Source organism: Coffea arabica, chromosome 6c (genome assembly GCF_036785885.1).
Source record: "Coffea arabica cultivar ET-39 chromosome 6c, Coffea Arabica ET-39 HiFi, whole genome shotgun sequence".
Classification (NCBI taxonomy): domain Eukaryota; kingdom Viridiplantae; phylum Streptophyta; class Magnoliopsida; order Gentianales; family Rubiaceae; genus Coffea; species Coffea arabica.
In genome coordinates this window covers 57,340,654-57,355,305 of record NC_092320.1, presented here as the reverse complement: position 1 = coordinate 57,355,305, position 14,652 = coordinate 57,340,654, and the positions used below count along the sequence as shown (strand labels likewise).

General features: G+C 36.7%; 1 protein-coding gene across 1 annotated transcript; it reads left to right on the top strand.

The window, feature by feature from the left end:
• Positions 1–13,011: 13,011 nt before the first annotated feature.
• LOC140008832 (uncharacterized) lies at positions 13,012–14,063 on the top strand. Its single transcript, XM_072053725.1, has 2 exons — positions 13,012–13,117; positions 13,363–14,063. Exons 1-2 carry the CDS (start codon positions 13,012–13,014, stop codon positions 14,061–14,063), a joined length of 807 nt encoding a protein of 268 aa, XP_071909826.1.
• The last annotated feature ends 589 nt before the right edge of the window (positions 14,064–14,652 follow it).

Genomic DNA, 14,652 nt, shown 5'->3' with positions numbered 1-14,652 from the left:
TATCTACTGGTACTTGTTGAATAGAAGATCTGGTTTGAGAAGGACCAGAACTGCCAATATCAAGCTCCACCTGCTTCTGTGTACTATCAGTAGTACAAGGACTAGAAGACTCCTTCTTGGAAGATAACATAAACAATTCATCAAAAGTAACATCTCTACTGATTACAAATTTTGGAGATTTGGGATCAGGACACCATAATCTGTATCCTTTCACCCCAGAAGCATACCCAAGAAAAATGCACTTTTTAGCCCTAGGCTCCAATTTTCCATCATTCACGTGCATGTATGCTGGACACCCAAAAACTTTTAAATTGGAGTAATCAGCAGGAGTACCTGACCAAACTTCCTCAGGAGTTTTGAAATCAAGAGATGCAGAAGGAGAACGGTTGACAATATAACAGGCCATATTGATCGTCTCTGCCCAAAAGTCGTTTGTCAACCCTGCATTGGAGATCATACATCTTGCTCTCTCCAAAAGCGTTCTGTTCATACGTTCAGCCACACCATTTTGTTGAGGCGTCATCCTGACGGTGTGATGCCGAACAATTCCTTCATTCTTACAAAATTCATTAAATTCACCTCCACAAAATTCCATGCCATTATCTGTTCTCAACCGCTTAACATGTTTTCCTGCTTGTTTCTCAATCAAAACTTTCCATTGCTTGAAAGTTAGGAAAACATCATTTTTATGCTTAAGAAAATAGACCCAAACTTTCCTTGAATAGTCATCAATGAAAGTCAACATGTACCTGGCACCACCTTTAGAAGGAGCACGAGAAGGACCCCATAGATTTGAATGAATGTAATCAAGAGTGCCTTTTGTCTTGTGAATTGCTGGTGAACTGAAGCTGACTCTTTTCTGCTTCCCAAAAATACAATGTTCACAGAATTCCAATGGACCGGTACTTTGTCCACACAGAAGTCCTCTTTTGCTCAGTATGCCCAAGCCTTTTTCGCTCATATGCCCCAAACGCATATGCCATAATTTGGTGATGTCTGTATCTGACAAAGATGATGTTGAAACAGCAGCAGCACCTGTCACAGTAGATCCCTGCAAAATATACAAAGTACCAGATCTGTGTGCCTTCATAACAACAAGAACTCCTCGAGTGATTTTAAGAACTCCGTCTCCACCTGAATACCTGCACCCGATAGACTCAAGAGTGCCCAAAGAGATGAGATTTTTCTTCAAATCTGGAACATGTCTAACATTTGTGAGCGTCCTCACAATACCATCGTACATTTTAATATGGATTGTACCTTTGCCAACAACTTTACAAACAGCGTTGTTGCCCATTAAGACAACTCCACCTTCAGTTGGTTCATATGTTGAAAACCAGTCCCTATTGGGACACATATGATATGAACAACCCGAATCTAAAATCCACTCATTGTTAGACCTAAAATTATTTTCTGTTGCACAGAAAATAGTTCCATCATTCTCATCAACAGCAATACTAGCCTCGGTGGTTTCACTCCTTTTCTCCTTTTGCTTTTCTTTATTTTTCAATTTAAAGCAATCAGAGATAATATGGCCCTTCTTTTTACAATAGTTGCACACCACATTTTTATGTCTGGACTTAGATCTACTTCTATTTTCTGTGTTTCTCCTTTCAGATCTACCCCGAACAAACAAGCCATCGGCTTGACTCCCACTAGTTTCCCCAGTAATATCCCTATCTATCTGCTCTTTAGATTTTAACGCATATTTAATTTCCCGATACGAAATTGTTTCCTTTCCATATATCATAGTATCACGGAAATGCTTAAAGGACTGAGGAAGGGAACATAAAAGTAATAGGGCCTGATCTTCATCATCAATTTTCGAATCTATATTCTCCAAATCCATAATAATGGAATCAAATTTATCAAGATGGGAGAGTATAGATGTACCTTCAGACATCCGAAGCATATACAAACTCTGCTTCAGATATAGCCGATTCTCGACTGTCTTCTTCATATACAAGGCTTTCAATTTATCCCACATAGCCTTGGCCGAAGTCTCCGTTGCTACCTCACGCAATACCTCATCGGAGAGATTTAGGATAATACTGGATCTTGCCTTCTTATCCATCTCAACAAAATTTGCATCTGTCACATCTTCTGGCTTTTTCTCAATTCCTTGAATTGCCAAATCAACTCCGTCTTGAACAAGAATGGCCTCCATCTTGAGCTGCCACATGCCGAAGTTGACATTCCTGTCGAATTTCTCGACAACCGTTTTTGTTATCGTCATTGTTGCCACAAAATCTGTAACTTGAAATTTGTCTCAAAAAACTGGCCAAACAAATATGCAAGTCTCGTGAGCGGGCCCCACAGGGTGAGCGGACCCCACGAGATAAGCGGGCCCCACGGGGATGAACGGACCCCACAAGGTGAGCGGGCCCCACGGATAAACGGACCCCACAGGATGAGTGGGCCCCACAGGATGGACGGACCCCACCAGATGAACGGGCCCCACCAGATGAACCTGTCTTGCACAATATAATAACCAGCTCTGATACCAGTTTGTTAGGACCGGGCCAGGAAATAGACAAACTCAAGTTAGCACAAATTAGGCGGTATAACCGACCATATAATAGATAGGCGGTAGATACCAGCCATATAATAATTAGGCGGTATAACCGACCATATAAAGACAGATAACAAAGCAAATAAAAGACACAAAAGATTTACGTGGTTCGGTCAAATTGACCTACGTCCACGGGCAAGGGAGGAGCAATATTTCTACTATGAAGAAGAAATACAAAAGCCGTAGGAAAGTGGTTCCTAGGCCAATAAGGCACTTATAAAAGAGTTTAGAAAATATTCCTAAACTCAAAACAAGAGAGCCTAAAATATTTAATTGAATGGGCTAGATGACTCAAGAAGCTAATAGCCCATATAACTCTCTTGAGTGGTGCGAGTTAAAACCTTCAGAAGGCTTCCTTATTTATAGGAATCCAAAGAAGGCATTCCTCAAGCCTTTGTCGATGTGGGATGCAAAATTTTGCCACCAATTCAACCATTGTGGGCGTCAACAATTGCGGCTCAACATATGCTATCATCAAATATCGCTCAATTTCTTTTCTTTTTAAAAACACTGTTCTTTAATAGTGAGAATCGATTTGGATCGTCTCAAATAAATATTATCAATTTTGAATATATGATAAGATTGAATCCTTCCCTGCTCTCTTGTATAGTATATGAGGTGTCTCTTGTATAATGTATGAAAGTCGTTAAGAGACTTTTGCATTTTAACGATATGGATGTCCAAGTATAAACAACTGAAAAAATAGGAAATTTTTCAATATACTTCCCAACTTGGGCCTACGGTGGGCCATGTATAACTTAGACAATCAACGTAAGTAATGGTTTCTGTGTAAGTGGCTAGGATGGGGTGTGTAGACCATGATATGTTGTTTCTTCATCGGCCTACAACAGACTAAAAATGAGTCCAGGAGGATTTATATGTGAGCCCAATGATGTTGAGTACTCAAGCAACAAGTCAATCCATGCATAACCAGTTGAAATGTATCTTGAGGATAATTTGTTAAAAAAATCCTACGCTAGACAACACTGTGATTTAAACAATAGAAACAAACGAACTAGTAGATAGCCCCTCATTGATTTTAGAGATCCTTATATTTGTCTACTGAAAGATGTCGTGTTTGCCTCTATTGCTTAAAAATATCGTTATTTTGAGTTGCTTTTTATAGGTAGAATTTTTTCAGAAACCTTGGGTTAAAGTTTTCCTAGAAGCTTTAAAAATATAGGAGATATTCTATTTTATTTTATCTTTTTAAAACCCCTAAAATATTGAGGCCATAGAGTTGTTGCATTGAGTAAATTCATGTTCAAATTTTCAAGTCATGTATAGTATTGCATGATGACTGATGAGATTGGTCTTTAAAAACCCAAAACTACTGTATGTGCATGATGCATGCATATTGCCCGCAGAAAGAAGCAACTTCAAAGTGAATCCCCTCTTTCGCTTGGTTAATCTTTGTCTCCCACTCATCAATCTATCCTACAAAGTATATAACTGTTCCTTCTCAAACTCTCTTGTGATATACAAAATCAAATGATGGTACAATGGAGTCAAATAAAAAAAAGAAGTCAAATCGATTTTGCACATTGCAAAACATTACATTGTTACACCATTTTGCCTGTTTGATGTCTTATCTTTTCGTTTCCATCAAAATGCATTGAGTCAAACAGATTTCAGCAAAACCCTATTGTTGTTGCATGAAGCCCATTTTTTGAAAAAAAAAAAAAAGAATATAAATACTTGATTCTACTTTGTGAATTTCATTTAGTTGTTCTTGATAAGTTATGTGTTTATGCTTCTGTTTTTTAATGTATGTTGAGTAGAAAATAATTGATTCTTAATAAAAAACAGTTGGGTGCACTTTGAGCAAATGAGATTTCTACTTTTCAAAACTTTTATTGCAATATGATCTCTTTGTTATCGAATAAGTCCTTATTCTGGTTACCGAATAGGAGGTCTTGACTGTTGAGGTCTACTAAGTAAATGCATGTTCATGCATGGTCCAAATCTTTAATACTCCACATATTGATGAGAATGGTGAAGACAGGATATTTTGATTTTAGTATGATGTTCCATAGTGATTCCCATTTCCCAAAGATACTAAAATTGAAAAGTAGAGAAGACAAAAACTTGTTCTTTTGAGAATAAAAAAGTTAGTTACTTTCTTCACCGAATTTGATCTCTTTTAATTTTTGATATAGCTTTGAAGTTTGTACAAAAGAAACGGCAACTTTTTACAATAACTTGTGAGGCTATCTTTGGTGGTTGGTGCAACAGAGAAGGTAGTGAAAGTAGTATAAACACTAGGGGGGGAATGCCCGCGCATCGCCCAGGTGTTTTGTGCCTGTGGGGAAGGAGGTTTTTTTGTTGAACAAACAATAGTACATTGTGAGAAGAAATAAAACTTAGTATGAAAAGATAAATGATATAATCAATCAATTCATACAGCTTTATAATAAAACTGTGTCAAATTGAAAGTCGTTGATAATGTAGAAAGGCAGAGCAACACAGAAAGCTAACCTTATTACTTGTTGTTGCTCCGAACTTATAAGATTATAACCAATCCATACCAATTGGGGTTAGGCAACGCGATAAGAGTCGCTAATTGTAGGTACTAAGAACACATCGACAAAATTAAGGGAGGAACTGAAAAATTGGGGTGGGGGTGAAATCTAACCTCACTCTGAACCACCAGGAGTAGTTGGGACTGAAGAGCATTCTGAACTGATTAGTATGAAGCCAGGTAGAATTATCCCAATCCTAGAATGCGAACAAGGAGAAACTGATAATCAACCGTTTATGCATTAACATACCAATGGTTTGGCAATTGAATTGGGTGTAATTAATGACAAAATAATAGGTAATTTCAGAGTTGAGCTCGGATGGAAGAGAAAACGATGAGGTAAATTGTTATAGACAAAGGCAAAAAGGGAAAACTTAACTCCTGAAACTAAAAGGGGATAAACTGACCAACGTTTGTGGCTCATAAATGCAGATTATAAATAATAGAGAAATGGGTTCCTACTATTGATAGAGAAATCGTTGGCTCATTTCCTAAATCCAATTGTCATTCAAACGTTTTAGACAAAGCAACATCTCAAACGGTTATCTGCGGTGAAAAGGGAAATTATTGGTAGCTAAGGGATATTCCGATAATTACACCAACACACAAGTATATATGGGTTGTACAAAATGTAAAAACGGTTGCACACTAATTACACATTCTATCAATATCCAGATGGTTCATCAATGACAATTTTAAATGTATTAAAATGGGGTCATTTCAGTAAACATACCCAAATACATGCTTCCTTAAGTTGTACCTAAAGCTTTTAAACTAATACACAACATTTCACATTCCCAAAAAACTCTCACCTATGCGGTTGAAATTAAACCTATTCTTTGACCAAAACTCAATCTTATATAGTATAAGGATACATCGACTGCACTCACCAGAGCCTTGAGTACACCCACCAATCTTATTATGCCATATCACCAAAGTTCAACCTAATCTCTCTTATTTATTTTCTCCAAAAGCCATTAATTTCTTTCTTATTTATTCTTTACAAGACCTATTATCACGAATATTATTGTTAGATATGGCAATAGGTGCGGGCATCCCACCCTGCAGGGGAGTAATGGGGCAGGGTATGGGGAGAAAAATTCCTTCTGTCTTAAAATACTGTAGGGCGGGAGAACATACTTATGCCCCATCCTCCACCTCATCTCGTACATATTAAATTATATATGTGTGTATATATAAAATAATCCAATTGTCTATCTCTATTATCTATTTTCTAATATCTATTCACACTAACACTAACTCACTATGACATAGTAGAAAACAACCCTAAAGTTATTTCTTGTTCCCAAATGTTTCTTTCGCTACTGTCTTCACTCATAATTTGCTTTCAATTTAACTGCACGGCCATTAATCTGTTGGATATTTTTAAAATAACGTAAAGTAGAATCATTTGTCTCTTATCTCTTGGGTTGATTGAATAATTAACAATTTTGAGACTAGGAAGCATGGTTTTTTAGATATTTTCCATTAGGTGATGCTTTTTAGAGTGGAGAATTTGATGATAGTTAGTTATCTGCTATTTGTTTGCTTTTTCACTATTAAATCATCAGCGGTCCATTTATTCGTGTTTATTCATGATTTTGCTTTATTATATGATTTCTTATAAAATTTATCATTGTGTGCATGTATATGTTTATTGTTGGCTTCTTTCCCTTCAATACCTATGATTTAATTGTGCTTATTGACATAGCGTTAATCACAAAAACCCCCTTAATATTTAACCAGTTTTGCACTTTACCCTCTAACATTTTCTTTCACTTTATCCACTAAACTATTAGTCAACTCTAACCTTCTGTAATGGCCATGTGAGAAAGAAATTTATACCTCTGGGGGTTAACTTCAATAAATCTCCTTAAAGTATTTCGCATTTTGTATTTTACCCTATAATATTATTTTTCTCTTAATTTGTTTGTTTGTCCCTAAAACCACCCAAGATAGATAATATAAAAATATCAGTTTCCTTAACATAATAATGAAAATTATTGTAAATTTATAGGTATAGGTCCTGTTAAATTTTATCTCCATAATTACAGATTTTTAGATAGAAAAAAATATCCTGCTTATTTTACATGATAAGGGGATAAAATAAAAATTATTAGTGAAAAAGTAAACTATAAAAATATTATTAAAGGTTTATAGATTAGGTTTGTTTGGATTGAAGATCATTTGGAAAATTTTTTAAAATAATACTATAATACTTTTACGATTTGATGCTTGTGTAATAAAAAGGTGGTTAAAAAATAAAAATATGATTGAAAAATATGCGTATAATGCAATATAAGTTTTTAAAAAAATTAGAAATCCAAACAATTTTTAATAGCATCTAATCATGCTATATTAAAAAAATGACCCTGAAAACTTCGAAGCCCAAACAATCATGTTTCTCTCTTTTTAAGTACTCCCTCCGTCCCAAAATTTGGGACGTTTTTCGGGAATAGCACTTTTTATGCACAGTAAAATGGTGGACTGCACTTTTCATATTCTTCCAATTTTACCCCTTGTCTATCACACGGAAATTGCCAGCCAAAAGCAAAAGGTCACAGGAATGGTGAAAGTGTGCATGTGTTGTGGTGGGCCATATGTAATTGTTTATTATTAGTTGATGGAATCTTGTCATTATTACTAAGGGTATAAAAGGAAAGTAGTAGTGAAAGTTGTTTGACTTTTGCCATGAGACTCTTATTTTGGGACAACAAAAAAGTGAAAATATGACATTAACAATGGGGTGGAGGGAGTATTACGAACAAAAGAATGTGTGCACCCATATAAAGAAAATATTTGGCTATTAAAAGAAAAGCATGACCATATGGACACTAATAAAGAGAAGCTGAGAATATTCAAGCATTTTTGGATTTTTAATAATTATTTCACATATTAATTTTTTTAATAACAATTTTTGTTACTTTTTTCCCATTATTAAATGAAATTAGCAAGATATTTCTCTCAATCTAACTAATAAATGTATATTTTACGTGTTTTTAGTATGTTTTATTAGTTAGCCTTTGGTGTGTTTTAACCAGTTTAGTAGCTAATCAATTAGGATTTTAGTAAAATTATACATTTTGTGGTTTAAGTGGTAAAAATTGTATTTCTATGGATTTTAATGGTGAAAACTTCATATTTTGGTAGGTTTATCATTCAATCATCAAATGGCATGACTTGAGAAGATAATTGGATGTTTATTGATGGTTTGAAGTGATTAAAAGAAGACATGAAGTGCAAAATACTCAAAGGAAGAAATGCAACCTTTTCAGCTTTGACACCTTATAATATTTCGGGTATATCTTGAGCTAAAATGATTAGATCGAGGTGATTCTTATACCATTTTGAAACTAAAAGATAGATCTACATTTGATAGGAGACATCGAAGTCCAGTTTAGTCATTTTCATTGTCAAAAAGTTGAAATATAGAAGTTCATTTTCATGGTTGAAAGCTGAAATAGGGAATTGACCAGTTGAGGGTATTTTGGTCATTTCTCAATCCACAGAACTTCAAGTTGGATGATTCTTGATGCATTGGTAAGCTAACTCAAAAGGTTACAACTTTTATATTTTTCACAAGAGCTAATTTGGCTTCCATCATCAAGAAAATAGCAGTTAAAGTGGTGCCAAATTCACAGTAGTGAAAACGTGACCCTTGAATACGAGAGCTGAGGTCATATATTGTAACCTACTTTCTGCAAATTGTTCAGTCACTTGCTCTATTTTCACACTACTTTCTAGCTATACTCCAGACAAGAATTTCAGCTGCACATGCTCAAGACTCCAAAAGGAAGAGAAAAGAAGCTTTATGTCTTGTCCAAAAATCACTTTTTTGACTCTCTTGACATTAGATAGGGAGAAATCAATAGAAAGAGAGGGAGAACCAAGAATTATTAGAATTTAACATTAGAAGTTAGTTCTAGTATTGTTTCGTTCTCTTTAGCTAGAACATTGTGAGAACATTGGAGATTTCATTGTACAACTCATTTTGTTGAAGAAATTGTAGATCATTGGGAGCTTCTTCATCATTTGGCTAAGTTTTCTTTATCTATCTTTTTACTTGTAATTCAATATGTGTTCATACAATGGTTCATGCAATGAAAATATGCTTTTTGTTGCCATATTTCATATGAGTAGCTAACTTTCTAGATCTAGGGAGTAGATGAAACTTATGACTACTTGATATGAAGTGAATATGATTTACACTTAAGGGTCTTTCTCTCTCTTTGAGAGCACTTTCTCTCTCTTTGACAGAACTTTTCCCTCCATTGGTGGGAGCTCAAACTTTTTCAAATCCCAAAAGTTCAAATCCCGGCAAAAAGCACAAAGAACCAATTCCACCAACAAATCCATACATAACACCCACAGCCTTCTAGATCGGACAAAATAAATGTATGTTAGTCGTTGTAGAAGCATCCATTGTGTCACCTGCATTAACTCCAAAAGGAGCAACAGCTGAAGAGGCGTTACAAGTACTCAATGGAAGGGAGTTGCACATGAGATAGTGGGCCAGTACTTCACAAGCATAAAACCATCCATTTCAAGGCTTGCGTCTCCTTTTTACTTTTACAGCTTTCTTTATATTCCGTTTTTCAGTTTCTTGTTTCTACTGTTTGTCCTCTGTTTTCGTTCTCACCCAGGTAAGCATTTACCTAGCTGAAGTAAGTAGATTTACTTTTGATCTGCACTAGCTTGGTTAGTTCTACTTCATTGTCAGAGAAGAACTGGTATCCCTTCCATAGCTCAGCCCATTACTATGGCGGAAGAACTGTTGGAGATTATGCAGAAATTTGTCTTAAATACCCAAGAGTGTACCATAACTGACCTGGACTTTGGGGACTCTAGTATCAGTAGGCAGGAATGCCAACTACGCTTGTTGGGTAAAATCCGGGTAAGAAAATGGTTAACTTTATTGGTCTAAAAAATTTTGTCCATATGGCTTGGGGTTACCCAAAAGACTTGAAGGTTACAGAGCTAGGTCCAAATCTGTATCAATTTTTGATTCCTGATGGGGAAATCCGAGAGAGGGTTGTGAATGGAGGCCCTTGGATCTTGGACAACCAACTGATAGTGTTGAGCAAATGGTATGAAGGGATTGAGGATGATCCAGATGCCTTCAGAATGACCCCATTGTGGGTACAAATGTGGAACTTGCTAGTTCACTGGTTGTCAAAAGAAGTGGGGAAGAAGATTGGTAAAACAGTGTTTAGGGGGTGAAAGAAGCTATTATCCCTCAAGCAGGTGGGAAGGAAGGTAGGCACTTGAAGGTGAATGTTGTGGTTGACACATTTCGGCCACTACCTAGGGGTACTACTGTCAAGATGAATGATGCTATGAAGTGGATTAAGTTTAGGAATGAGAAATGCCCAGATTTCTGCTATGCTTGTGGAATCATTGGCCATAGTGAGAAGGGTTGCTTCTCAGGCATATCAGTGGGGAAGGGGTAACAAGAGAATCAGTATGGACCTTGGATGAGAGTAAATTATGGCAAAGGCTCTGACAGGTTGTTGGCCTGTGCAATAATAAAACCTGCTTAAACTAAAAGTAATTTCTGTAGATAGCGGTGAGCAGGGTCGAATCCACAGGGATTGGGAGTAATTGTTTCTTTTTAAATTCATAGTGACAAGGGAGTGTTTTTATATCAGGGGTGACAATTTAAGCAATTCAACTAAAAGTAAAATAATAAAAATAAAATAGCCAACTAGAAATTAAATAACAATTTACTAAAATCAAATTAGTGATAATTAATGATCTAACCAAGGAATAATTTCAGCAATGGTTCACCTAATTGATCATTGAAACAAAGGCAATTCTAATTATTTACCAATAAATAGGTTATAACTGCCAAACAAGCGATGACAGTCAACCCCTCCTTACTGTGTCGGTGATTAAAGTACGCATGTTAATCACTACCCTAATTGAGAAATAATCCTAAATACACCCATAAGATTTAATTCCCCAATTGCCTTACGTATTAGAGGAGCCCTATTCTAACCAAATAACGCACTACCAGGGTTATTTCAGATTAGCCCGCATATCCCCCTGACACAAACTCAATCATACCAGTTGTCACTATTTCAAGGCAATTAAACAATTACGGATTTAATGCTCTAATTGATAATAGATTACCAAATTAACTAATTATCCGGATCCAAGACAATCAATTAATTAAATAATCATAAGCACTATAATCAAGGAATATGCGAATACCAATAAATAAAAAAAAAAGATGAAATTAAATCGATCTCACAATTTTAGGCGATCCAAAGCCTCCGTTGTTCCTTGACTAAACAAAGGGAATTAGTTCATTTTTGGTGAACAAATCCCATGCAAAATTGTAACAACAGCCGCGGCCATCACGTGGGCAAATTCAAGTCGTTCAAATTACAAAGGAAAACGAAGCCAAGTCATTCAATTTGCTCTTTTCATCCGCAGAAGGGAACAAAGCTACTAAGAATTAGAAGTAAAAGGAGTCAAAGTTCCTCCATTCGGTCTTGACATGCGCAGGATTCAAAATAAAAAAGAGATCAAAAAGAAAAGTCAAAGGGAAACTAAGCTAGTGCCCCCTTCTCTGCAAATCTATTTCGTATCTACGTAGCCTGCTGCTCTGTGCGACCGCTCTCCTAAGGGAGAGGAAGAAGCCCCACCAACCCTTCGTTCCTTTCCTCATTTTATTCTATCTTCCGCAAATTACCAAAAAGGACTTGTGTTTCCTTATTCCAAAAATATCCTTGAAAACCTTCCATTTGAATTCTTTCCCGATGACTGTCAAATTGGCCTTGATTGTGATATTTTTGTTCTACTCCTGGAATAAATGCAAAATATGAAAAGTGAGTAGAATCTAATAATTAATTCACATCGGGTCAGGTAATAGAGAAAATTAATAATAAAATAAATGATAAAATTGCAACCTATCAGGCTCCCCACAAAAGGATAGTAACAGGTACAAATCCCCTTCCAACAGAGTGCACTGGGGTTTGGAAAATAGGGAACTAATTTGTAAGGAGCCAAGTCAGGTGGTAGAGGTAAATAACTCAAAGTAGAAAATGGGAACCGAGGAAGTTAGAGAGAGAAATATGGTGGCTGCCTTCAAAGAAGAGGTTACAAAGTTCCTGCAATCCAACAAGGAAGGGATGAACCAGGTACCACCAACACCCATCAGCAGCAAGACTCTAGAGACAGGTAACAAACAAGTTAGCACAGAAGTGGTGGAGGTAATAGAAGAGAAACCAGAGGGAGGTAATGAAGAAGGCAAAAACCAGGTAATGACCATGGAGGTCGAGAGAACTAAGAGGAATAGGAAACCTGATCCTCATAAGGAGGATTTGGAAATGATGGATCCACAGTCATCAAGGAAAGAATAGACAACAATAGATTGCAACCAGGTGAGGGATAAGCAGAAGAGTATCAATGAGATATTACAGATTAGGATATTTGATAAGAACATGGGAAGTAGCCAACAAGGAACAGGACAGCCTCAGGACTTGAAGGTTAGAAGGACTATAAGAACACCAAGACGAAGAAGCAGGAGAGTACTAAAACATTTAGATGGGAACAGTATGGCTCAACTAGTTCTAAGCAAACGGTAGTTCAGTCTGATTGATAAGAAAAGGCTAGAAGTGGATGATATGGGGCAAGTGCCAAAGAGGAACAAAACTAATAGTCCTAGAGGGGAGAGTGAGAGACAAGAAGAGGGGATGGGAACCAGCCTTAACTGGGTCCCCAAATGTCAATGAGAGTGATGGTGTGGAATTGCCAAGTTGTTGGGAGCCCGTTGACAATTTCCCATCTGAAGGAGTATAAAAAACTCCTCTCCCCAAACCTTTTGTTTTTAAGTGAGACAAAAAATAGATCAAAGTATATGAAAAAAATACAAAAAATCCTAAACTATGACTGCTGCTATGTGGTCGAAGCAATGGATAAAGCAGGAGGAATGGCATTGTATTGGAACTCTGATGTTAAAATATTGCAAGTGCAACACACTTCCTTCACTGTGGAAGCTCAAATTGAGGACCAAGAAAGTAAGTGTATCTGGTGGCTGATTGGCATTTACGCTAACTGCAGCAATGCTATAAGAAAAGCGCAATGGACGGTAGTGAATAGAAGAAGACATCTATGGGAAACAAATGGTTGATGGCTGGGGATTTCAATGATATTACCTCAAATTCTGAAAAGTGGGGGAGGGGGAGATGTAGAGTCGAATGGAGCTTCAATGATTTTAGGAATTTCATAAGTGTCAACCAATTGGTGGACCTGGGGTATGCAGGGCAGCCATGGACCTGGTGCAACAACTGGGGGAATGAAGGAGAAATCAAACAAAGATTAGATAGAGCCATGAGCAGTGCAGATTGGTTTAAGACGTTTGAGAATGCGAAGTGCTCTCACATTAAAACATATGCCTCAAACCATTGTGCATTGATGATAGATACCAAGCCTACTGTTGAGAGGAAAAAAAGAAGGTTCTTCTTTGATAAGAGATGGCTCCAACATGAGGAAATATTTGAGGTTATTAAAGAAGCATGGGAGGAAAATGTTGAAGGATCTCGGATGTACCAAGTGCAATCAAAAGTGAGGAACTGTAGAGTGGCTCTACTTAAGTGGAGTAACAGCATTAATAAAAACTCTAAGGACAGAATTGATAGCCTCAAAAAGCAACTGGACCAGACAAGAGAATCTTCAATGGATAATAAGAGAGAAAAGATGGTTGGGTTGAAGTCACAGCTGACAAAGGCGTACAATGATGAGGAAATCTTCTGGAGCCAAAAATCCAGACTCAAATGGTTGCAAGAAGGGGACAGAAATACTCAATACTTCTATGCACAGGTAAAGGGCAGAAGGAAACAGAATAGATTGCAAAGACTTCAAAAGGAAGATAGAGGTTGGTCTGAATCAGAAGAAGAAACTGGGAAAGAGATTGCAGACTATTACAGGAAGCTCTTCGCCAAGTCCTCAACCAGTAATGCTTAGGAGGTATTAGAGGGGATCCCAACTTCTATCACGACAGAAATGAACATGGAACTAACCAAGGAAGTGACAGAAGAAGAGATCAAAAATGCTTTCTTCACTATGGACTGCAATAAGGCCCCTGGCTCCGATGGTATGACATCTTTATTTTTCCAGAAATTTTGGGAAATTATCAAAGGAGACCTGGTAAATGCTATTCAAAGCTTCTTCCATTCTAGTCTTATGCTTAAAGCCATTAATCACACAATCATTTCCCTCATTCCCAAAGTTCCTTGTCCTATTAACATCAAGCAATATAGACCTATTAGTCTATACAATGTCGTGTATAAAGCTATAACCAAAATCATTGTTAATAGACTAAAGTCTATTCTTAAACACTGCATTAGCATTAATCAATCTGCCTTTATACCTGGAATGCACATTATTGATAACATATTCATCTCTCATGAATACTTGCATTTCCTTAAAAATAAAAGGCATGGGAAGGATGGTTATATGGCTGTGAAGTTGGATATGTCAATAACCCACGACAGAGTTGAATGGGATTTTTAACATTCAATTATGAGCAAAATGGGGTTTTGTGAGAGGTGGA

Excerpts from the sequence above, each read along its gene's own strand:
- LOC140008832 (XM_072053725.1), top strand. The coding sequence starts at position 13,012 with ATGGATAAAGCAGGAGGAATGGCATTGTATTGGAACTCTGATGTTAAA. Across the intron at positions 13,118-13,362 it reads TCAAATTGAGGACCAAGAAA|GGCAGCCATGGACCTGGTGC; the intron begins GTAAGTGTATCT and ends TGGGGTATGCAG.